Source organism: Plecotus auritus (assembly GCF_963455305.1).
Source record: "Plecotus auritus genome assembly, chromosome: 2".
Lineage (NCBI taxonomy): Eukaryota > Metazoa > Chordata > Mammalia > Chiroptera > Vespertilionidae > Plecotus > Plecotus auritus.
This window is the reverse complement of record NC_137771.1, coordinates 72,950,089-72,976,776: the sequence shown is the minus strand read 5'-3', so window position 1 is coordinate 72,976,776 and position 26,688 is coordinate 72,950,089. Positions and strand designations below refer to the sequence as shown.

The 26,688-nt window shown below is 39.2% G+C and overlaps 1 protein-coding gene across 1 annotated transcript in view; it reads right to left on the bottom strand.

The window, feature by feature from the left end:
• Positions 1–26,688, bottom strand: part of RPAP2 (RNA polymerase II associated protein 2) — a 113,557-nt gene that overhangs the window by 85,385 nt on the left and 1,484 nt on the right. Inside the window, exons 3-6 of the mRNA XM_080657789.1 lie at positions 21,460–21,574; positions 19,992–20,090; positions 19,729–19,794; positions 14,765–14,853 (exon numbers count right to left, since the gene is read on the bottom strand). Coding sequence (XP_080513915.1) covers positions 14,765–14,853; positions 19,729–19,794; positions 19,992–20,090; positions 21,460–21,574 — 369 coding nt within the window. The remainder of the gene's footprint in view (positions 1–14,764; positions 14,854–19,728; positions 19,795–19,991; positions 20,091–21,459; positions 21,575–26,688) is intronic.

Sequence of the window (26,688 nt, the reverse complement as noted above, 5' to 3'; positions counted from 1 at the left end):
GGTGACCAGGCCGGCAGGGGAGGGCAGTTAGGGGCAATCGAGCTGGCAGGGGAGTGGTTAGGGGGTGATCATGCTGGCAGGCAGAAGGGGTTAGGGCAATCAGGCAGCGGGCAGGCGAGCGGTTGGGAGCCAGCAGTCCTGGATTGTGAGAGGGATGTCCCTAGAGGGGTCCCAGATTAGAGAGGGTGCAGGCTGGGCTGAGGGACACCCCCCCTCATGCACGAATTTCGTGCCCTGGGCCTCTAGTAAAGCTATAATACTCAAGATAGTGTGGTTATTGGAGAAAGAACAAACAAATAGGTAAGTAGAATAGAATAGAAAGTTACAGAAATAGACCCATCCCATATAATAAAAGCCTAATATGTTACGTGTCCAGTCATCTGGTAGGCCATTTAACCAATCAAAGTGTAATATGCTAATGATATGCTAAGGCCTCTCAACTGCTCGCTATGATGTGCACTGACCACCAGGGAGCAGACAGTCGACCAGTTGCTATGATGTGCACTGACCACCAGGGGGCAGATGCTCCAACCGGTAGTTTAGCTTGCTGATGAGGTCCGGCTGGTTGGGACTGAGCGAGACGGGCCAGACACGCCCTGAAGCTCTCCCATGGTCCCTCCCCAGCTTGCCAACCTCCCACGTCCTTGCCTGGCCCCGATCATGCACTGGTGGGGTCCCTCGGCCTGGCCTGCACCCTCTTGCAATCCAGGACCCCTTGGGGGATGTCAGAAAGCCAGTTTCGGCCCGATCCCACAGGCCAGGCCAAGGGACACCACTGGTGCACGAATTTGTGCACCAGGCCTCTAGTGTGAATATAATCAACTGATCTCTAACAAAGGAGCAAAGGCAACAAATACAATGGAGAAAAGAAAGTCTTTTCAACAAATGGCACTGAAACAACTGGACATCTATATGCAAAAAAATAAATCTGGACACAGACCATACACCCTTACAAAAATAACCCAAAATGAACCACTGACCTAAATGTAAAAAGTGAAAGTGTAAAACTACTAGAGGATAACAAAGCAGAAAACCTAGATGACTTCTTCGATCTGACACCAAAAACATGATCCATGAAAAAAAAGAATTGAAAAGCTGGACTTGATTAAAATTAAAAATTTCTGCTCTACAAAAGATACTGTCAAGATAATAAAAAGTTAAGCAACAGAGTAGGAGAAAATAATTACAAAAGACATATCTGATAAAGAACTGTTATCCAAAATAGGAAAGAACTCTCAAAATACAACAATAAGAAAACAAACAATGCAATTAAAAAAAATGGACCAAAGAACTTCACAGATACCTCACCAAAGAAGATACATAAAAAAAAAAAGAGCCCAGCCAGCATGGCTCAGTGGTTGAGCATCAATCTATGAACCAGGAGGTCATGGTTCAATTCCCGGTCAGGGCACATGCCTAAGTTGTGGGCTGGATCCCCAGTGTGGGGCATGTAGGAGGCAGCCGATCAATGATACATCATTGATGTTTCTATCACTCTCTCCTTCTCCCTTCCTCTCTGAAATCAATAAAAACGTATGAAAAACAGAACAAAAAGAAAAAGAAAAAGAGTCCTGGCTGGTGTGGCTCAGTTGGTTGGAGCGTTGTCTGTACACCAAAAGGTGGCTGATTTGACCCCCAGTAGGGGGTGTGCAGGAGGCAACTGATTGATGTTTCTCAAATTGATGTCTCTCTCTCTCTCTCTCTCTCTCAGCCCCCCTTCTTCTCGCTCTCAAAAAAAAAAAAAAGGAAGAAAAGAAAAACAAATATATACATATGGCAAATAAACATATACCAAGATGCTCTACATCATGTCATCAGAAAAATGAAAATTAAAATGAGGCACCACTATAGACCTATTAGAATAGCCCACATTCAGAACACTGACAAAATCAAAGGGTCTAAATCGGCCGTGGGCAAACTACGGCCCGCGGGCCGGATCCAGCTGTTCTATCCGGTTCTCTTGCTCTCCCCTCCGCTCCTTTACTTTGAATTTATATTAGTTCACACAAACACTCAATCCATGCTTTTGTTCCGGCCCTCCGGACCAGTTTAAGAACCCATTGTGGCCCTCGAGTGAAAAAGTTTGCCCACCCCTGGTAAATGTTTGTGTCCCCCCGTCCCCCAAATTGATATGTTACATCCTAATGCCCAGTGTGATGGTATTAAGAGGTGAGGACTTTGGGAGGTGATTAGGTCATGTTGGCAAAGCCATCATATATGGGATTATAAACAACACCAGAAAGATCCCTTTCCATTCCACTATGTGAGGCTATAACTAGAAGTCTGCAACCCAAAATAGGGTCCTTACCTAATCATCCTGACATCCTGATCTCAGACTTCAAGCCTCTGTATTATAACTATGAGAAAAAATTACTGTTGCTTATATGACACCCAGTCTGCACTATTTTGTTACAGTAGCCTGAAGAAACTAAGACATGCACCAACCAAAGACCTTAACAGAGACCTCACCAAAGAAGACATACATATGCTAAATAAGCATATGAAAAGATGCTCCACCTCATATGCCATCAGAGAAATGCAAATTAAAACAAAAATGAAATAGCACTCCACACCTATTAGCATAGCCAAAATCCAGAACACATCAAATGCTGAATTGCTGGTGGAATGCAAAATAGTAGAGCACTTTGGAAGACAATTCAATGATTTCTTACAATACTGACCATACTCTTACCATACAACCCACAAATTATGTGTCTTGGTATTTATCCAAAGGAGTTGAAAACTTAAATCCATATAAAAACCTGCACATGGATATTTATAACAGCTCTACTCATAACTGCCAAAACTTGGAAGCAACTAAAATATCCTTCAATAGATGAATGGATAAATAAACTGAACTATATTCAGCCACTGGAATATTATTCAGCACTAAAAAGAAATGAGCCATCAAGCTATGAAAAGACATGAAAGAAACTTAAATGCATATCACTAAGTGAAAGAAGCTAGTCTGAAAGGCTATCCAGGGGTCCTCAAACTACGGCCCGCGGGCCACATGCGGCCCGCTGAGGACATTTATCCGGCCTGCCGGGTGCCGCTGCCTGTCCTGCTTAGCAGCCGACTCGTCCCGGGCCCGCAGTGCGCATAGGAATTTGTTCATAGTTTTTTTTTAAACTATAGTCCAGCCCTCCAACGGTCTGAGGGACAGTGAACTGGCCCCCTGTTTAAAAAGTTTGAGGACCCGTGCATACTGTTAGTAATTCTAACCATATAACATTCTGGGAAAGGTTAAACTATGAAGACAGTAAAAAGATCAGGAGTTGTGGGGGTGGGGATAGAGAGGGGGAAAGGACTAGGTGGAGCGCAGAGGATTTTTAGGGCCTGATATTATCAATGGTGGATACAAGCCATTATACATTTGTCCAAACCCATAGAATATACAACACCAAGAGTGTACCCTAATGTAAACCATGGGACTTTGGGTGATAACATGTTGATGTAGGCTCATCAAATGTAACAAATGTACCATTTTGAAGGAGGAGGTTGCTAATGGGGGAGGGTATGATTTATGTGGGGGCAAGAGGCATATGGGAGATCTCTGTACCTTCTTCTCCATTTTATTGTAAACCTAAAATTGCTCTAAAAAGTTAATTGTTAGGAAAAAAAGTAAATATAAGGGAGCAGTATGCATTAAAGAGAAGCTAAGATACTGAGCATAAATTCCATTTAAAGGGCAAAATAGGGCTGCAATGAAGATCATATTACAAAAACCTTCAATTAAAAAACATCAAGCTAAATGGCTAGATAGAACCAGAAATCATTTGAGTTATGACATTTAAAGACAACCAGAGAAAAATGTCAGTTACAAGTATCTATGTATATAAAAGCCTAAGTAACCGAATGACTGAATGACCGGTCGACTGGTCGCTATGATGTGCACTGACCACCAGAGGGCAGACGCTCAATGCAGGAGTTGCCCCCTGGTGGTCAGTGTGCTCCCACAGCCAAACTCCCTCGTCAAGCCAACCTCCTGCGGTCCCTCCCCAGTCCCCCTCCCCCCCCCCCCCCCCCCAGGCCAGCCAACTCCTATGGTCCCTCCCCCAGGCGGGCCAGCCCCGATTGCCCTGATGGGGACTGGGTGAGACAGCCCTGATTGGCCCAATTGCTGGCCAGGCCAAGGGACCCCACCCATGCATGAATTCATGCACCAAACCTCTAGTTTTTCTATGTAATTAAAACATCACAGCATCAACCATATAACTCTTACCTAGATAACCCATTCATCTTTTGTTCAGTTTCAAGCATAGGAGGCACTGCAGGCTCTCTTGGCAATCCTCTTCTTAGTTATGGGAGGCAGTGCTAACTGACCAAGGCATTCTTTTCCACTATACTCCTTTTCAGTGCCACACACCAGAAGGCATACAAGATGAAACCAGTATTTGGCATCCCTGCTCTAGAGATTGCTTTGCAGTTCAGGAATTCCCCAAGAAAGATAATAAAAACATTTAAAAGGAAAAGGCAGAATAAGGCAATGGCAGTGAATTGCCTGAGAGTAAAAATTTAATCTATTTTTTCTCCTTCCTTAAAGTCCCTCAGCCAATTGAGGAGTATCCTTTCCCAATCATCCAAATTATTCTGTTTACCCTACTTCTTCCCACTCACTAAAACTGTAATCATAGAAGCTACCATGGTTTGGTGTTTCTCAAAGAAAACAAATGACAGTGCTTGGATGGTGATTAGCCTTGACTGCTACAGGGATATTTATAACGCCCATGTAGAGTTTTTTTTTTGTTGTTGGCCTAAATAATATGCTAACGTTTACAATTGTGTTTTATTCCTGGTTGACTACATTCTCCCATTTCCAACTGTAGTTCTCTCACTCTTCTTATCACATTTCCTGGTCCAAGTCTTCATGCCTAAAATTATGAAGGTTCAGTACCATGTAGCTGTCTGGCATTTGGTCCTATCCTGGGGTCTGAGTATCACTGTAGGGAAGAATGTATGTGCAGATACAGTGATTCTCAATTGGATTCTTATACTAAATGGCTAACCTGCAAATTCAGAGTATATTCCACCATTCAACAAATTCCTAATTATGTAAAATTATGAACTATTATATTTATGGACTATATGGGGTATGGTAATACAAAGAATAGTTTCCTATTCTTAAGGATCTTATAATTTAGTAGAAGGAAAACACATGTTCTAAGAGCTTTACAAATATTAATCCTCGTAAGAATCATATACCTGCTACTATCATCCCATTACAGATACAAAGACTGAATACCAAAGTCATTTGCTGAAAGTCACACAGCTCATAATGGGTAAAGCCAGGAATCAAACCCCGACAGCACGGCTCATGAGAACTACAATGTTGCATCACATAATTCAAGAGAGTACTTGATAAGTACCAGGAAAGATGTATGAGCTGCCACAGGAAATTAGAGAATTTTTAAACACTTCCTGCTGAGCTAATGAAGAAAAGCTTCAGATACATCTGGGTCTATAAAGATATAGTTTGTACAGTAAGGCATTTGAAACTAATCCTGTGGATTTTACTTGGATGTTTTACTTCACAAACCTCTCCCTTTTCCTCTTTCCTTTTGTATGTTTTCCTTTTAGCAAATGTATCCTATCTTTTAAACCCTGTTCTTCAATCATATAGCCCTGCCTCCTTTCAATGTAAGCCTTCTTTAAAGAAATCTGCACTCATCATTTTCAATTCCCTATTTCCTAATCATTCATCAACCCTCTGCCTCCTGGAATTTGTAGGCGTTACTCTACTGAAATAACTCTCGATAACATAACTAATTACTATAGGACTACTAAATTTAATTGGTATTTTTCAGGATTCTTTTCCTTTTTAAAATAGAGAGAAAAGAATCAATATGAAAACAGCATTAAAGAGGAAGAAAATAGGAATAAATCATAAAGCACGGCCTTGGTGAGAGGACAACAGAATCAGTAACTTAGAGGTAGTACATTAGCAATAAGGAGGCAGAGAAATGAGAGAGCATACAAAGAAAATAATGTTGAAGGAGATTCTGCTATATGCCCTCAATTGTTTCAGTTAAGCAGTAGGTTAAATTATGCCCCATGAGTTGGGGGTTAGGTTCAAAGTTTAAGGAGAGGAAAAAAAGGTTTGAATATATGAGAGTTATTAGCAAGAAACAAAGTTGGGGGTGGTTGTGGTAGAGGGATTGAGAAAAAAATATATAGAGAACTCATGGACGTAGACAACAGTATGGTGATGGTGGGGGGTAGGTGGAGGTGGAAGAGGGCATAGATGGGATAAATGGTGTTGTGGGGAGGGAGAAGAAACAAAGGGAAAAAAAAACAACAGATGAGCACACAGTTGAGAGGAGACAGAATGAACTGGAAACAGGGCCAAAGAATGGAATCCTGAAAAATACCAATGAAATTTAGTAGTCCTATAGTAATTAGTTATGTTATCGAGAGTTATTTCAGTAGAGTAACGCCTACAAATTCCAGGAGGCAGAGGGTTGATGATTGAATAGGAAATAGGGAATTGAAAGAGAACAGGCTCTGGGCCAGACAAATCTAGGTTTAAGTCTGAAATCAATATATGAGCTAAGTGTGAGTGACTAAACCTTCAGGGTGAGTACTAAACCTTTCTGAGCCTCAGTTCCACTATCAATATGGTGGGTAGCAATATTTCCTCAGGGATGTTGTGAGAACTGAATTAAATAAGACAGCTTGTCTAAAGTGCTAAAGGTCTTATTTGAGGACTTTACCCAATAATGTTCAGCAACCTAAGCTCAGAAAAAAAGGATGACATGTGAAGGTGGACACTGTAGAAGGTTAAGGGAGAAAGAATCTGGGATTACTTGAGAGGACAATACTGTAACTGATAACTGTAGAACTCAAGAAAACAAATTTAACGAGGGTCTGCCAACCTAGAAGAACAGAGCTAATGTAGAGGCAGGAGGTCAAAATGAGGTCACAAAGCACACTTAAGAGTGATAGCTGTAGATGAGATAGAGGTTGTGGTCAGAGACGGAAAACTCTTATTTCAAGATCTTGGAGGCAAAATAGTTCCAAATAATGAGGTTCAAGTATGGCTGAATCATGGGGAAATCAAAATGTAAACTTTATTCTAAATCATGCATACAGTTCAAGATAGTTTTATGAGAAATCTCCAGCTACACAATTTGATATTCTTTGAGAAAAACACTGAGTTAAAAGAAAATTCAATCTCTAAAGAAGGCAAGGGGAAAATTAGAATATAGTAAGTGCCTACTATATGGTAGGTAGATTTTTAAAAATTGTGATAAAATACATAACAAATTTTACCCTTTTAACCATTTTTCATTTTTAAGTGTACAGTTCAGTGGTATTCAGTACAATCATATTGCTCTGCAACTATCAGCACCATCCATCTCTAGAACTTTTTCATCTTCCCACACTTTCTGCTAGGTGGTTTTATATATCATTTCATTTAATCCTCCCATAACATAACTTTTTATAGAAGAGGAAATGGAAGCTTTCAGAGGTTAGCTGACTTCCTAAGGTCACTACAGCTAACAAGTAGTAAATCTAGGATCTGAATTTAGGTCTTTCAAAATCTAAGCTCTTTCTACAACATGCTGCCTCTCATCAAAGTCAGAAAATACCCCCAAAGTTGAGAGAATACCACCTTTGCTTAACCCCGGTTGTAAAAACTCAATATAGTTTACAAGCTACTATTTTCCAAATTTCCTTTGTTTCATTTTTCTGTTTATTGGTTAAAAAAACAACACAACTAGTAAATGTTGTTTCTAGATATTTTGAGTGATGTTAATACTCTCCCTGATTCCCAATCTGTAAAACAGAAATAGTACCTAACACAAAAAATAAACTAAGTTTAAATTTAATGAGGTAGTGGACAATAAGTTCAATACAGAGCTTCAAATTGTTTTTGCTACGAACTGTTTTAAAAAGAAGGCACCAAGTTAAGTTGCTCTTTCTTTTCTATCCTTTCTTAGATGAACGTCAAAAGCTTTGCCCTAGTCCAGTGGTTGGCAAACTCATTAGTCAACAGAGCGGCAAACCGCGGCTCATGAGCAGCATGTGGCTCACGAGCCGCAGTTTGCCTACCACTGCCCTAGTCCAAGCATGTCAAACTCGCGGGCCACACATGGCCCACACAATGAATATTTTTGCAACCCAGCCAATATAATGGTATGTAAGAAACATTTTAATAAAAATTTTGTAACTTAATTTTTACAATATCCTATTATACATAATTATTAATAACGAACTACAACATTCACTAATGACTGATTACTGTAATCGTGTTGCACTCATTTCCCTTTCTCGCCTTACGCGCAGGCGCACCATTTCTCTCCACTAATACTAGCAGCAAATATTTTAGTAGCCGATGGCCATGTCATTAATCTTGTACTGACTTGTTTGGTGTGCACAACAGGAAATATTTTGCTTTTGGAGAACAAAAAAAATAGGTTTGAGTTACGCTTATTAATTTGTGCAGTTATTCAGTGTCTGGTAAGTTAATGTTCAAGAAAAAATATTAATTTTTATTAAAATGTTCTATTTTATGTTAACAGTTACTCATTTATTTCAGCCCTTTGTATTCAGCATGTCTCTATTGAAATAAACCTACATTTCTTATGAAAATTGAAGCTTTTGTTTTTTTGCGGCCCATATAAACTTAAACCTTGTTTATTTGGCCTGTGTTAGCCTTTGAGTTTGACATGCTTGCCCTAGCCAATTTTGCTCAGTGGATAGAGCACTGGCCCGAGGACTGAAGGGTCCCAGATTCAATTTGGTCAAGGGCATGTACCTCGGTTGCAGGCTCGATCCCTGGCCCTGGTTGGGGTGCGTGCAGGAGGCAACTAATTGATGTGTTTTCCTCACATCGATGTTTCTCTCTCTGTCCCCCACCCTTCCACTCTCTCTAAAAATCAATGGAAAAATATCCTCAGGTGAGGATTAAAAAATAAAGGAAATTCAAAAGTATTTTGTTTGTTAAAAGTGTCATTTCTCTTCTTTCTAAGTATCTTCTATTCCCTTTAAAGTTTTTGTTGCCCTGGAGATTATTCTCAACTTAACTGAGATAAGCTCAATTCAAAAAACAAAAATAAGTAATCATGTTAGTTAAGGTTATTATTTAATATCCTTCAAGCTTGTTCTTCATAAATGTTTTCATATTATTTTACTAAAGTATAAATTAGATGATTAACTGTAACTTTAGCAAAGTAAATCTAAAACTAGAAATAACATACTGAAAAACCTTTTGTATGTATGTTTGTATGTACATCTGTTTATCGTTTAGAATATGTATACTATATGTATACTAGAGGCCTGATGCATGAAAATTCGTGCAAGAGCAAGAGTAGGCCTTCCTTCCCCCGGCTGCTGGCACCGGCTTCCCCCTGGCACCCGGGACCCGGGCTTTGTTCCAGCCACCGGCAGGCACCCAGGACCTGGGCGCTTCCCTCCAGTCGCCGGCAAGCACCTGGGTCCCGCGCTCTGGCCGTGGTTTCGTCTGTAATGACGTCCGGAAGGACTTTCAGTCTAATTAGCATATTACCCTTTTATTATTATAGATAAACCAACAGAAGCAACAGGCTACAATTGCTCCTTGTAGTGGGAATTTTTCAAATATAATTTAAGACATGTTAAACTTTGTTTCAGAAAGTTTTTATTCTGTATATCAAGCAACAGAGTTGGCTGTTCAGGAAGAGGTTATAAAAGTTGTTCTGCAGAGGTTTTTGGCTTCCGCACATCTGAGATTACACTATGTTTATTGCCAAGAAGTATGTGTGAAAATCCCCTAACTTGAGCCACATGATGGCGCTTTTAGCTCTGTCAGCATTAACCATTCTTTTCACGCCAATTTGATCTTTTAAATCACAATTTGATTCTGAACATATGTCCTTCTTAGTTTTAACTCCTGATTTTTTTCTGTTACAATTCAAGAAACTTCCCTCTTTCAAAAATTTGTCAGAGCCTGGTCAACCAAACAGAATTTATAAATGCAACTATGCAACTACCTAAATGAATACACTGTCTCAGAGCAACAAAACTGTATGTGGTCTGTTTCTGGCCACCAAGTAGGTAAAAAGTCTCTAACTCACAACATGAGAAGCATCATACTGCATCAGGACCCAGTTTTTGTCTCTGACGGGGCATCAGGAGACATTTTGTGAGAAGCACTACTGTTCTCCATGACATTAACATACTCCACATATTTTTTCATACCCGAATAATAAAAATGAGGGCCTAGAAAACCTCTAAGGTCCTTTATGACTCCAAAGCCTTGATAGAAATATGGAGCTAGAATTCATAAATTTGTCTAAATGTTTCTTGATCTACTTATACATTTTTTATTGTGATAGTGAGATTATGGTATAAAATAATCAGAAATTTTGAGACACTATAGGTTTTAGTATTTTAGAATCTGGTGAATAAGTTTATATTTGCTTTCACAGTAATCTAAGAAAGACCAAACTCTGTCAAATTCAGTATTCTATTTCCAAATGGTGTGTAATATCATGGTGTTCCTGCAGATGTCAACTTCAAGTTGTTCTGGACATAGAATAAAGCATTCCTGATTCCTCATAATTTAAAAACTTTGATCCAATCCTTTATCAGTCTTTATCTTCACAAACTGAAGTAACTTTTATTCTAAATTCTTAAATAAGAGAGACTTCCCTACAAGGACAAGATAGTATAAGTTTCCCTAGTTTTATGCTAATCATTTAAATTTTTATTATTTTTATAAAGAAGACATTTCCTTACTAGAAGACTTTCACTATAGCAGCAGACTAACTGAGAACTGTAAAACATCAGAACTAAAGGGAACTAAGACCGAAATGCAACTTTCTACTTTACAAATGAGGAAACTGAGGCTTAGTGTTGATAACAGACTTTGCTATAGCACAAGAAGGAACCCTAAGCTAGATCCAGCAAAGCAGTGCTCTTAAAACTGAAGATCAGGACCAACCAATTCAGTGCTACCAGCATTTTTAAAAAGCAACAGAGTACAAAATATCAGAGGCTTTTCATGTAGTGAAGATAAGTATTGTTTCATAAAACTTTTGTTTCAGTTATATGTATGTGATGAATCATAATGTAAAATGCATTTATTATAGTAGTCAAAAATTTTGGAAGTCATTGCAATAAAATATTAATTCTTTGAGTGGATTTTAAAATTTATTCTTATTTTAAAATTATTATTATTAAATAAGTATTCAATAATTAATAAAGTAATATTAGTAATAAGATAACTATCATTAAAATGATTGTGATGTGATTTATTATTTATTATGATGACTCACTTTTAAGCTAATAAAAATCTCTGCATTAAATACTAAATGCCACCATTTAAAAGAAGCATTTTTCCTGCTTTAAAAGAAAATAGGTTCTGAATGTTATAACCCTGTATCATATTTGAATAGACTTTCTTTAAAATATCACATTCCTGTTGAGCTTATTATATGTGCAATAGCTAGACAAACTCTTAAAATACTGAATTCTAGAATTCTGATCATTAGCACATAAAAATATCATTCTCTGTGAAAACACAGTGACCTCTAGTGGACTCATTAAATAAACTGACATAATCCTTGGCCCATAAGAATTTAGAAGTCAAGGTAACACTGATGCTTCTAGGTATAAAATACACTGAAATGGTTATATAAAAAGCATCCTATCTAATAAAAGAGTAATATGCAAATTGACCATCACTCCAACACACAAGATGGCTGCCCCCATGTGGTCAAAGATGCTGCCACAAGATGGCCAGCAGGGGAGGGCAGTTGGGAGGGACCAGGCCTGCAAGGAAGGGCAGTTGTGGGTGATCAGGCCAGCAGGGGAGGGTAATTGGGAGGGACCAGGCCTGCAAGGGAGGGCAGTTGGGGTCGATCAAGCCTGAAGGGGAGAGCAGTTAGGGGTGGCCAGGCCTGCAGGGGAGGGCAGTTAGGGGCCATCAGGCTGGCAGGGGAGCAGTTAGGCATCAATCAGGCTGTCTGGGTAGTGGTTAGGGAGTGATCAGGCTGGCAGGCAAAAGCGGTTAGGGACAATCAGGAAGGCAGGCAGGCGAGCAGCTGGGAGCCAGAAGTCCTGGATTGTGAGAGGGATATCCGACTGCCCATTTAGGCCTGATCCCGGTAGGACATCCCTTGAGGAGTCCCAGATTGGAGAGGGTGCAGGCTGGGCTGAGGGACACACACCTCCGTGCACGAATTTCGTGCACTGGGCCTCTAGTTATACATAAATAAGGGCTATAGTTGCACTATGTACAATGTGACAGTTTATATTATAGATTGGTTACTTACAATCAAGTGGAACATGATGAAAGAATCCTGGCCTTGTTCAGAATCTATCAATAGCTTAAGAAATAAATACTCTTTCTGAGCTTATTTGATAGCGGTTGGATTAAATTATCTCTAAGGATCCTTTCGTCTCTTTAATTATGATCCTTTCTTTAATTTATTTTGTACGCCAGATTAAATTCAGTTCAAAAACACTTTATGGCTCCCCAGGACTTGAGGACATACCAAACTTAGCTTGGCCCCTTGTTATCTATCATTATCTTCTATTTTTTTCCCAAAGCATAACCTTTTTTTCAAGTGAGCTAATGTCCTCACTATCTACTTCCAACATCCCAACCCACTCCTGCAAGTTTATTTTCTCATATCTTCTTAAGAGTTTCTTATTGTGCAATGTTTTAGTCTCACTACTTACATAACAGTTCGCCATTAGAATAAGTACAAATTTGTTTCACTCATGAGTATTTACTTGGCCATCCCAATGAGATTTAAACTTACAGGTTGGACTTTATACATGTGTGTAATCTGCCATGTAGTAAGCACATACTACACATTTTGAATGTAAACTCAATTGATGCTTAGATTAGGGAAACCAAGGCCATTTTCATGTTTCTAATTAATTTTTTTAATTTTTATTATTTTTTAAAATATATTTTTATTGATTTCAGAGAGGAAGGTAGAAGGGAGAGAGAGGTAGAAACACCAATGATCAGAGAGAATTATTGATCGGCTGCCTCCTGCACCCCCTATTGGGGACTGAACCCGCAACCTGGGCATGTGCCCTTGACCAGAATCGAACCCGGAACCCTTCAGTACGCAGGCTGAGGTTCTATCCACTGAGCCAAACCCACTAGGGCCATCTTTCTTTTTTAGTGATGTAGGGATGTATATATAGGTAAGGCAGAATTTCAAGAACCACAAATAAAAAGTAACAGGGTTTCATATTTCAGAAAAAGTGGGCATTCTGAACATAGGATGGTAAGATTTTAGAAAAAGATTAGAGGGAAGAACTGTTTTAAATTAGCTAAAGGAAGTAACTATGACTATATTTGAAGAAAACAGAGATGACAGAAAAGGTGGTTTGGTAAATAGTTTTGAAGCAGATATGATGATTGGCTAAATGAAAGGGCTAAATTTAAGTAGAGAGATATCTTTGGATGTAGGGGTAAAGACAATGTAAGGAAACAGTGGTTTTAACAGTGGGGAATGGAATATATTGCTGATGTAGGGCTAAGGAAGGTGATGGACAGCTCTGGTGATAGAAATACTAAGAAAGGAGATAAAGAGTAATAGCTTAAAAGGTGCTCTCAGCTTCCCAGTCACTTGGACAATGCTACAATCTTTTATCCTCCAAAAAAGAAAGTCAGATAGGCTGGTGGAGAAATGATGAACAGTTTAGTCTTATGTTTAATTCAATTAACAAAGGCCACAGGGTGATATATTTTACATATTCTAAACCACATGGGAATGGATCATCAGGCAAAGGTGTCTGCCAACAAAGATACTGTCATCAGTACAATTAGGGCTAACTGAACCTGCAGTCGCATCGTATTACACCGTTCATCAGATAAGACCAAGAGTTTTGTTTTGTTCTTTTTAGGTAAGTATCTTTCATCAACTCACATCTCAGTACATTTATGTCATTGACTCTATTTAGAAAAGATCCTAACTATTTTACCATAAATAACAATGCCTAGTGTTGTTATAATATTCGCTATCAAACATGAATTACTTAGTATATTATCTCATTAAGCCTGTGTTTGGAATTTCTAGACAATATAGTTTAATTATATAACAATAATTTTTGTTACTGTTTTTATATTATTATGCCATTTGTCCCCACAATAATAAATTTTCTCTCAAATTCAGCAACTACTAAAATGTTGTAAATGCTTAAACATTTCCCAAGAGGCGAAATCCCAGGAATGTCCGTAAACCTTTTTGCTAAAAATGACTCTCAATTGGGGTTCTTTAAATTTATAAAATATTATACTGATGTTTAATAAAGATTGACCAAATTAACAACCTGAACTTTTAAATCTTAGAACATAGTTTCCTAACAACAAACTGAGTTGAGTTAGATACCAAGATCCAGTATCTTCTGAAAAAATTTAACATTCTTACTCCAGGACTACTATATTAATAGAAATATTAAAAGAAATAACTGGCTGAGAGCACCTTTCTATTCACTAGATGGGACGCATCCTGATTCATGAATCATTGAATAAAGCCAATTATCTTTAAAAAAGAAAGAATGAACCAGTGTAGCAAAGTTCAAATTTTGTGATTAAAGCTAAAACAACACACAAAACATTTGCATATATTAATTTTCTAATTTTAAGTGTAAAACCCTTAATAGTTATTCTTAAAATATAACCATTTCCCCACAATTAAAATGTATACAGTGGTAATATTCCAAAGAGACTTAGATCTATTTTCTGCATACCTCAAAAAGCAGAAGAAAATTTTTAAAATATATGGACAAATGTATATACAATGATTTAAATTACCTTTCTTCATCTCGAACCCATACTGGAGTTTTAGGAATTTGTGCTTCAAAAAACTTAGACGCTTTATAACAAAAATTGCTGCAAAAACACTGGAAAAAAAATGTAAACTAGTTAGTTTTTTTCATTGTGAAACACAGCATATGTACAGAAGAGAGTATAAAACATAAATATGTAGTTCAAAGAAAAAAATGAAAACCCATGAAATCTACCACCCAAGGTAAGAAATAAGGTAGAGTACCTTTGAAGGCCTCTATGTGCCCCTCTCTGATGGCACCATACTCCACATTCCCCAGAGGTAACCAGTATTATAAATTTTACTGCTCATTTCTTTGCTTTCTCTTAGTTGTGCTGCCTATACATATCCTAGCCTATATACTAGGTATACCGGTTAATAATGCGGATTTTTTTCACTAGATGGCGTTACACATGTGTTAATATATATGCGATTTGATATGTATGCTATTGTGTTGTATTAACAAGCTTCAAAACTTCCTATGTCAAATTTGCTGAAGGTGTTAATATCATAGATATTTTATACTTAAAAATGTTGAATTTTGTGCCAAAAAAAGAGCATTTGCGGGAAGTTTTAATTTGTTACTTTATTTTGAAGAAAAGTGCTGTTGAATACTTTGGGAAGCTTATGGTGAACATGCTCCATCTCAAGATACTTGTGAACGCTGGTTTAAACGCTTTAAAAGTGATGATTTCAATGTGAAAGCCAAAGAACGTCCAGGTAAATTAAAAAAGTTTGAAGACCAACAATTACAAGCATTATTGGACGCAGATACGTGTCAAACTCAAAAACAACTTGCAAAAAGATTAAACGTTCAGTAATTTCCGATCATTTACAAGCAATGGGAAAGATTTTAAAGGAAGGAAAATGGGTGCCACATCAACTGAACGAAAGACAAATGGAAAACCAAAAAGTTATCAGTAAAATGTTGCTTCAATGGCACAAAAGAAAGTCTTTTTTGCATCGAATTGTGACTGGTGATGAAAAGTGGATTTATATTGAGAATCCCAAATGCACAAAATCATGGGTTGATCCAGGTCAACCATCAACATGGATTGCAAGGCCAAATCGTTTTGTAAAGAAGACAATGCTCTCTGTTTGGTGGGATCAGGAATGTGTGGTGTATTATGAGCTTCTAAAACCAGGTGAAACTGTTAATACTGATCGCTACTGACAACAAATAATCAATTTGAACCACGCTTTGATCGTAAAATGACCAGAATGTGCCAGAAGACATGGCAGAGTAATTTTGCTTCATGATGATGCACCATCACACACTTCAAAACCAGTTAAAGACACATTAAAAGATCTTGCCTGGAAAGTATTAACCCACCCGCTGTATTCACCAGACCTTGCTCCTTTAGAATACCACTTGTTCCGATCAACGGCACACGTACTTTCTGAGCAGCACTTCAAAACATACGAAGAAGTGGAAAATTGGATCTCTGAATGGTTTGCCTCAGAACAAGAAAAGTTCTATTGGGACGGTATCCACAAATTACCTGAAAGATGGGGAAATGTGTAGCTAGCGATGGACATTACTTTGAATAAAGCACTTTTGATGTTTCTCTGGAAATTATTGTGTTTTCTTTGATTATAAAATCCACTATTATTAACCTGTACACCTAGTCAAAAAGGCTAATATGCAAATTGACTGAATGGCGGAATGACTGGTCGCTATGATGCACACTGACCACCAGGGGTCAGACGCTCCATGCAGGGGAACAGGCCTAAGCCATCAGTCGGACATCCCCTGAGGGCTCCTAGACTGCGAGAGGGCACAGGCCAGGCTGAGGCACCACCCACCCTGAGTGCATGAATTTCGTGCACCAGGCCTCTAATATTTATATATGTATATATATTTTTTCTTATAATATATTCTTATATTCTTATAATATATATATTTACATATATATAAAATAATACATATATGTTTTTATAAAATCTATCAGTTTTCCCTACTTTTAGACTTTGCCTAAATGGAATCATTTTGTTATATATTCTTGTCATTTTTTAATGTGTTTTTATTGATTTCAGAGAGAGGAAGAGAGAGATAGAAACATCAATAATGAGAGAGAAACACTGATCAGTTGCCTCCTGCATACTCCTACTGGGGATCAAGCCTGCAACCCGGGCATGTGCCTTGACCAAGAACCAAATCGTGACCACCTGGTTCATGGGTCGACGTTCAACCACTTAGCCACACCGGCTGGACATATCCTTGCCATTTCTTATTCCACATTATGTTTTTTTGAGATTCTTTCATGAAATTGTAGCTTATTAAGTTACACTATATGCAAGTACTCTACCCTTTATTGTTTATGGACAATTGAGTTGTTTCTAATGTTTTTGCCATCACTACAGTGTTACTATGAACTTTTTTTTTTTTTTTTTTACAAATTTTACAATTAAAAAATGTAGTAAAACATGCCAAATTTACCATCTTAATCATTTTTTAAGTTACTTAATGTCACTGAATCATTAGTTCAGTGACATTAAGTAACTTTCTCACTGTTGTGCAATCATTGCCACTATCCATCACCTGAACTCTCTTCATCTTGCAAAACTGAAACTCTACACCCATTAAACAACTCCCCATTTCTGCCTCCTCTGATAACCACCATTTTACTCTCCTTCTATGAATTTGATTACTCTAGTTACCTCATATAAGTGAAATCAGGTATTTGTCCTTTTGTGCTGGCCTGTTTCACTTAGCATATCTTTAAATTTCATCCACGTTGTATCATGTGTCAGAATTTCCTTCCTTTTTAACTTTATAAGGGGAATAATATTCCATTTTATGCATATATAATATTTTGTTTATCCATCTAGGAACATTCATATACACAAACAGCATGTCGCAAAATATGTATACACACTTTATCAACTGATAACTCAATTTTGAAAATGAAGTGTATTTTAATAAAGACTGCTTTTATAATTACTCAAAGTGTGTATATATTTTTGGGGGGACACCCTATATACTTGTGCACATGAGGAAGAATTTCCTCAGATATATACCAAAGAATAGAAAGGCTTGGCTATAAGAGCATGAAAATTTGACTTTACTAGATAATGCCAAACAGTTTCTCAGAGGTTGTACCAATTTTTATTTTATCAGCAGAATACAGTTATTAATATTGTCAGATTTTTATAATTTTGTCACTTTTGAGGATGTGAAAACATAACTCAATGTGTTTTCATTTGCTATTTTCCTGGTTATTGACAAGATTGAGCACCTTGTCATACATTCATTAGTCATTCAAATTTCTTTTAGAAAAATTTTCTATCAGGTCATTTGTCTTTTTCTTATAGATTATATTTTTTGGTTATGAATCTGTGATCAGATATGGCAGAAATATAACTCCTGATTTGGAGCTTATCTTCTCACTCTTTTTTGGAAACTTCTAAGAAGCAAACATTTTAAATTTCAATGTAGAAAAATTTATCACTTTTTCCTCTATAGTCTATGTCTTATTTACTTTTAATCTTCACCAGAGGACATGCTTTTATTGATTTGAGAGAAAAACATCAATGTGAGAATGAAACATCCATCAGCTGCCTCCCACAGGCACCTGACTTGGGATTAAACCCACAACCTGGGTATGTGCCTTGACCTGGAATTGAACCCATGACCTTTCGGTGTATAGGATGATGCTCCAACCAACTGAACCACACCAGCCAGGGCATAGTCTATAATTTTTTATCTTACTTAAAAAATTCTCTCTAGTCTAAGTTTATAAAAGTTGGAGGCCTGGTACATGAGATTCGTGCACTCAGGGAGGGGGGTGTCCCTCAGCCCGGCCTGTGCCCTCTCATAGTCCAGGAGCCCTCAAGGGATGTCCGACTGTCGGCTTAGGTCAGCCGTGAGCCCGGCTTCTGGCTGAGCGGTGCTCCCCGGTGGGAGCGCACTGACCACCAAGGGGCAGCTCATAGCGACCAGTCTTTCCGCCATTCGGTCGATGTGCATAGTAGCCTTTTATTATATAGGATTCTCCCATATGTCTTTCCAAAGGTTTGTCTTTTACACTTAGGTCCTTAATTAACCTAACATTGATCTTTGTATGTACATTGAGATAAAGGTCGATTTTTATTTCTTACATATGGGTAACTAATTGTGCCAGTGCTGCCGAAACCGGTTTGGCTCAATGGATAGAGCGTCGGCCTACGGACTGAAGGGTCCCGGGTTCGATTCCGGTCAAGGGCATGTACCTTGGTTGCGGGCACGTCCCCAGTGGGAGGTGTGCAGGAGGCAGCTGATCGATGTTTCTCTCTCATCGATGTTTCTAGCTCTCTATCCCTCTCCCTTCCTCTCTGTAAAAAATATATTAAAAAAAAAAAAATTGTGCCAGTGCTATTTTTTGAGTAATCCATCCTTTCTTCACCAATCTTTAATATTGCTGTTGTCATATATCACGTGTCCACAAATGTGGTGAGCCTGTTTTTTCTTCTCTATTCTGTTCCATGATTTACTTGCCTGAATTTATTCCAATAAGCACTTGTAACTTTTAAATGTTCAAAGATTAATTAAAGCATAAGCAAAGAGTTTTTTTAAAACACCTTAAATCATATATCTATAAATGAAAAACTTTTAATGTGACTATATTCTAAAAGGCAAAATTTTTAAACATTTGTGTGTGTGTTTTTGTTTTTTCTTTTTTTGTTAATCCTCACCTGAAGATATTTTTCCATTGATTTTTTTAGAGAGAGTGGAAGGTGGGGAGAGACAGAGAGAAACATGGATGTTAAAAAGACATATCGATTGGCTGATTGAGCTTGCCACCAAGGTATATACCCTTGACCAGAATCAAACCCGGGACCCTTCAGTCAGTCATCAGGCTGATACTCTATCCACTGAGCCAAATCGGCTAGGGCTAAACAGTTGTTTTTAGAATCATTTAGTATAAGATGAAAAATTAAGTGCTAAATTGAAAATAAACTTTAAACTTACCTTTCTTTCAGTAATATCATAGATTTTATTGGTTTTGGTAGAAATTTTATATTTCTGTTTTGGTACCTAAAGAAAAAAATGTATGGCTTACAAAAGAATTCAAGTAATAAACTTGGAAAAAAAAAAAAGTAATAAACTTAAACTTACGTTACAAATTATCTATATATCATGTCATTCATTTATAACCTCAGTTTCTTGTTCTTTCTACAAAGTACTTCATTAAAGATAAAAATTAAAAGTCTATATATTTTAAAATTACTTACAATTCCTAGCTTCTTCTGACATAAGGGATAACCACAGAGCTTGATAATAGAACGTTCATCCACGACATCACTGTAGTGAGCAGGTGTGATAAACTTCCCCTGTAATGAAATAAAGGAGCATCCCCCAATCCCAGATTATTGAAAAAAGTTCATATCAGCTCTCTAGGCCCCATAAATCTCACCTGAAAATACTGAGATAACAACACTACCTATCTCATAGGTTTGAATCAGAGGAAAAAACACAAAAAGAACTTAGAAGAGTGCTCAACATGTAGTAAATACTCAAAAAATATTAGCAATTAATAAAAAAGAACAAAAACAAAAAAAGTTCTGCCACAGTAGACTATGTATCTTTGTAGATTATATAGTTCATGAAATAATTCTGAGGCAGGAGGAAGAGATGGTGTTATAGTGAATGCTATACCAAAGCAAAATACTGATAGTATATTTTATTTTAAAAATTATTATTAAAAAAATAAAGCACATAAAATAACAAAATATAATTTTACCTATTTTTAAAGCACAATGTAAAAAAAATAAAGTATAACAAAGGTCAAAGTAACTCCGGAACAAATTTTTGTGCAAAATCTTCCAGCTTCTGAAAAAACTGTACCAGAGAATGCTGAAGTGATAGTTATAAGCTAACACCAAATTTTTTCCATTGGCATCTTCCTCTTCAAATAATCTCACTTCTTGAGATTATTTTTGAATAAGTTTTTCTGTATTAGCAGAGACTGAACAACTTTTTATTGAGAGTACTATAAGGTACTTATTTCAAATGAAGCATTTATGGTTTGTGTTTGTATTTAGAGTCATCATGGTACACAGATTTTGATGCAGTTACCTATATCAATTTAAAGTTACACATTTATATTCCTCTTGTTTAGAAAAATCTATGAGCCACACTAAAAATTACTTTTGCAATAGAAGCTCTGAGTTTTAATTTTCCATTTCTTTTTTCTCTTAAGGATTATGAGGACATAATATAAATTTCTATTCAAAAATTTAATATAATAGAGCCATTAAAGAAAACAAGCAAACAAAATGCAGATTATAATTTTCTTGTTAAGTGTCAAATCATAAAGGATCTATATTTGAGGTATTAAAAAATCAAAATTAATGGAATTACATTAACAAATATAATCTTCTGTTACTAAAATAGGACAACATACAGAACATGGACAATGACATTGGAATCATTAGTGCAAATGATGAAAATAAAATGAGAATAGCAGAGTGGTTGAAACAATTACTACTAAGGGGTGATATATTCATGTTATTTTTCATTAGTGCATTTAAAGTCATTATAAAAGAAATACATGTGATTATTTTTTAATGCACGAATTATATAGCATGTTACCTGCACATGATGACTAAGAACAGATTCAAAGATTTCAATAATGCAAGTAAGTTTCACATTGCACATACAGATTTTCTACTACAAAAATAATAATTTGTGAACACATACACATTCCATTAAGAATTCTTCTGTAATATTTTCTTCTAAAAGCTGTTCAACAATATGTAGAGCTTTTCTCTCAAACTCAATCTTCTTTCTCACAGTCTCTTCTAGTTCTGCTTTCCTAAAATTAAAAAATAATTATTTAAAATGTAACTTATTGTACTTTTAAGTTTTATATAGCCAATTTTCTCTTTTAAAATACTCTAACAACTTACTATTTGCTACTTAAATTTATATTTTTAACTAGAGGCCCAGTGCACGAAATTCATGCATGGGGGGGTGGGTCCCTCAGCCCAGCCTGCACCCTCTCCAATCTGGGATCCCTCGAGGGATGTCCGACTGCCCGTTTAGGCCCGATCCCGGTAGGATCGGGCCTAAACGGGCAGTCGGACATCCCTCTCACAATCCAGGACTGCTGGCTCCCAAATGCTCACCTGCCTGCCTTCCTGATTGCCCCTAACCGCTTCTGCCTGCCAGCCTGATTACCCCTAACCACTTCCCTGCCAGCCTGATCGATGCCTAACTGCCCTCCCCTGCCAGCCCAATTGCCCCTAACTGTCCTCCCCTGCAGGCCTGGTAGCCCCTAATTGCCCTCCCCTGCTGGCCTGGTCACCGCTAACTGCCCTCCCTTGCTGGCCTGGTTGCCCCCAACTGTCCTCCCCTGCAGGCCTGGTTGCCCCCAACTGCACTCCCCTGCAGGGCTGGGTCCCCCCCAACTGTCCTCCCCTGCAGGACTGGGTCTCCCCTAACTGTCCTCCCCTGCAGGCCTGATCGCTCACAACTGCCCTCCCCTGCAGGCCTGATCGCCCCCAAATACCCTCCCTTGCAGGCCTGGTCCCTCCCAACTGTCCTCCCCTGCTGGCCATCTTGTGGTGGCCATCTTATGTCCACATGGGGGCAGGATCTTTGACCACATGGGGGCGGCCATCTTGTGTGTTGGAGTGATAGTCAATTTGCATACTACTCTTTTATTAGATAGGATGCTGTTACTTTTGACTCAATACTTTTCAAAAAGGAAACAAGCTACTTATTGTACTGGACACATAGAATGTCAGTCACAAAACAAGATTATTTGATTTCCAAAACCCAGAGTACAAGGAAGAACTTCAGAGATACCTACAGAAAAGAAAATGAGGTGAAATCTTTTTGCCAGTTACAAGTTTATACTCTATTAGTTTTGTGGGTAACTAAAAATGGAGGATTTTCCTCTGAAATCTTTATAAATAAGAAGAGATCAGAGAGGAAAAAATATAATTTTGCCTATTCTTACAAGTAAAAATTTATTTGTGTCAAGTCTCAAAGGTCAACAGATGGCACAGTTTGACAAGAGAAAATCATATTTGCAAAGAAGTGTTTACTTACTTTTGTTGTAAGTTTTATTAAATAACTTTATTGATATGACTATGGTTTAGGAAAACAGCAATCTTCCTAGGAAGGCTGGTCCTTGTCCTGGCACCAAAGGGGCTCTGTCAGCTTTTGCTTGCCCCACACATTATGAACATAAAGCACGGGTTATCAGATCAAACAATGGCCCCAGACAGTGGTTCTCAATCATAGCTCCATCTGATGAGATTTTTCAAAAAGATACTATGCCCAGGTCACACTGCAGGTTCATTAAATCAGAATCTCTGAGGATGGGGTATGGTTATAGGTGTTTTCTTAAAAGTGCTCCAAATAATCTAGTGTGCGACTGGGTTGAGAATCACTGTCACAAGACCAAAGATACCAACTATCTTGGTGATGCATTTGGCTCCTTTCTAGCACTGGTTTCCACTTGCCTCATGAACCAACCTTTGCTGACCTCCTGGACCTTGACTTGGCTCTCATATCTGGGCATAGAATGTACTCACCTTTTCTCCCTACCTTCAAAACGTTAGATTCTAATTCCTTGCCTGGAACAATATGTTTTACAAAACAATTTGGAGGACTGGCACAGGATTGCTAACTAGGAACACATAAGGACATTAAAACAAGAATAAATTTGCAACTAACACCTGTTCTCCCATCATTTTATAAAGGCCATGCTTACATCAAAGAAATATAGAAGACACGGACACAGTTAAAAAGCAGTTCTGACTATATTTATATTTAGCTTTATGAAAAACATTATTTTATTTTTCTCATTTTGCTGCCTACCAATAAAAGCTATGTATGTCAGGTACTAAGATCAGTACATAACCGGCATTAGGAATTGCTGATTTAAGCATCAACTATCTCAACCCACAATAACTTTTATTAACTGATAGATACCTACAGCTGCTTCCCATGGATAGCCAAGTCTCACAGCTGCCCTCTGTCAGAAATATTGACAGGTAGTGTTGTATACAGCAGTGGTTTTTGGTCTCAACATTCCTTTACACTCTTAAAATTAGAGCTTTTGCTTATGTAAATTATATCTGCTGAAACTTACCATATTAAAAGTGAGACAACTTTAAAGCATTTGTTTAATAATATACCTGTTACATGTTAATATAAATATTTAAATACTTTTATTTATTTCAGAGAAGAAGGGAGAGGGAGAGAGAGATAGAAACATCAATGATGGGAGAGAATCATTGATTGGCTTCCTCCTGCACGCCCACACTGGGGATGGAGCCTGAAACCAGGCATGTGCCTCAACCAGGAATTGAACTGTGACCTCCTGGTTCATAAGTCGGCGCTCAACCACTGTGCCATGCTGGCCAGGCCATGTTAATATATCCTATATAATAAAACCCTAATATGCAAATCGACCAAATGGCGGAACAACTGGTCGCTATGACGTGCACTGACCACCAGGGGACACATGCTCAACGTAGGAGCTGCCCCCTGGTGGTCACAGTGCTCCCACAGGGGGAGTGCTGCTCAGCCAGAGGCTGGGCTCATGGTTGGCGAGTGCAGCGGTGGCGGGAGCCTCTCCCGCCTACGCTGCAGGTGAGCGGTAAGGAGCTAGGGGTCCCAGACTGTGAGAGCCCTGGACTGTGAGAGGGCACAGGCTGGGCTAAGGGGACACCCCCCCCCCCAGTGCATGATTTCATGCACCGGGCCTCTAGTTTTTAAATAAAAAATTTAGTGTGAATAGTGGAATTGTTTTATATTTTTTGAAAACTTTACTTTCTGGCTTAAAAGTATTCACCTGGATCGAATGTGGAAGTATTTTGTAGTTGGAATCCTAATACATAAAAACCCAGGGTCTGCAACAACCATCCAAAGGCTCAACCAAACACTGGAAGTTAGTCCTACAGTCAGTGCTGCCGCTGTGGGCATGGCGACCCAGCACTGACTGCTGAGGGGGCTGTGGATCAGGCCCAGAGAGAGGCCCGAAGAGAGAGGCAGGGTCTGATCTGCAGCCTCTGTGGCAGCTGTTGATCAGCCGTTGCCTCTCTCTTTCTCTCTGGGCTTTGCCACAGCTGCACCTCTGTTTCTCTCCAGGCCTCCATGGGGGCTGCTGATCAGGCCCAGAGACACTGACTGGCATAGAAACTGAAAAATCAGAACCAAATCTGGGTGAACTGTAAAGAGCCAATGGCTGCCTAGGAGGTGGAGTTTTTGACGCTGACTGGCATAGAAACCGACCAATCAGACCCAAATCTGGGTGAACTGTGAGGAGCCAATGGCTGCTTAGGAGGCAGAGCTTTTGACGCTGACTGGCATAGAAACCGACCAATCAAAACCAAATTGGCCAGCAAGGAAGGGCAGTTGGGGGCGAGATCAGGCCAGCAGGGAGGGCAGTTGGGGGCGAGATCAGGTTGGCAGGGGAGGGCAGTTGGGGGCGAGATCAGGCCAGCAAGGTAGGGCTGTTGGGGGCAACCAGGCCAGCAGGGTAGGGCAGTTGGGGGAAAGATCAGGCCGGCAGGGGAGGGCAGTTAGGGGCAATCAGGCAGGCAGGCAGAGAGGTTAGGGGCGATCAGGAAGGCAGGGGAGGCCAGCTGGGGGCAAGATAAGGCCGGCAGCGGAGGGCAGTTAGGGGTGATCAGGCAGGCAGAGGCAGTTAGGGGCAATCAGGCCGGCAGGGGAGGGCAGGCAGGGGAGGGCAGTTGGGGGCGAGATCAGGCCGGCAAGGGAGGGCTGTTGGGGGCAACCAGGCCAGCAGGGGAGGGCAGTTGGGGGTGAGATCAGGCCGGCAAGGGAGGGCTGTTGGGGGCAACCAGGCCAGCAGGGGAGGGCAGTTGGGGGCGAAATCAGGCCAGCAGGGGAAGGCAGTTGGGGACGAGATCAGGCCGGCAGGGGAGGGCAGTTAGGGGCGATCAGGCAGGCAGGCAGAGTGGTTAGGGGCAATAAGGCAGGCAGGCAGGTGAGTGGTTAGGAGCCAGTGGTCCCATATTGCAAGAGGGGATGTCTGACTGCTGGTTTAGGCCCAATCTCACAAGGACATCCCCCAAAGGGTCCCCAATTGGAGAGGTTGCAGGCCAGGCTGAGGGAACACCCCCCTCCGTGCACCAATTTCGTGCACTGGGCCCCTAGTAAATTTATAAAAAATCACTCCCCTCAACAACTATTTGGTTATCCCCATGGCTTTTTCATTGTTTCATCATCTTAAATGGTCTGCTCAAAATACATTTCAGCTTGTCTATATTCTGCAAATTATAGTGCTCAAAATAAGACAATCTCCTTAGGTTTGTGGTCAGATCAGTGTGGAAGACGGTTTCAATATTTCTTAAAACAAAGACAGTATAATCATGCTACTCTACGGGGAAATGCAGGTATCCCTCATTTTACGGTACTTCACTTTATTGCACTTGACAGATGTTGCATTTTTTACAAATTGAAGGCAAGACTTCCACTAGCAAAAAAAATTATGACTTGCTTTATTGCGGTGGTCTGGAACTGAAACTGCATTATCTCTGAGATATGCCTGTACTCATCAAAGCAGATCTCAAATCCATCCAATTTATTTATCCCAGATGATCACCATCCCTAACATATTAAAACTTTTTAAACTTAAATTTCATCACTTTATTAAAGTTTTCCCATTTGCACGTAGAAAATCTAAATTGCTCACACAGCCTGCCAGGTACTGTATGAGTGGAATCCTGCCTTTCTAACCTTTTCCTATGCTCCGTTCTTGCCTTGCTCAGAATGCTGCACACCACCCTGAACATCTCTCCTTTCTTTATGTGACCAAACCTTTTCTTGGCACACACACTGCATCTCTGGCTGGAGGTCTCGCCCCTCACTACTCTGTCTGGTTAATGCCTACTTAGCCTTCAGGCCTCAGATTAATTACTTTCTGAGAAACCCTCCCCTGAAAACCCA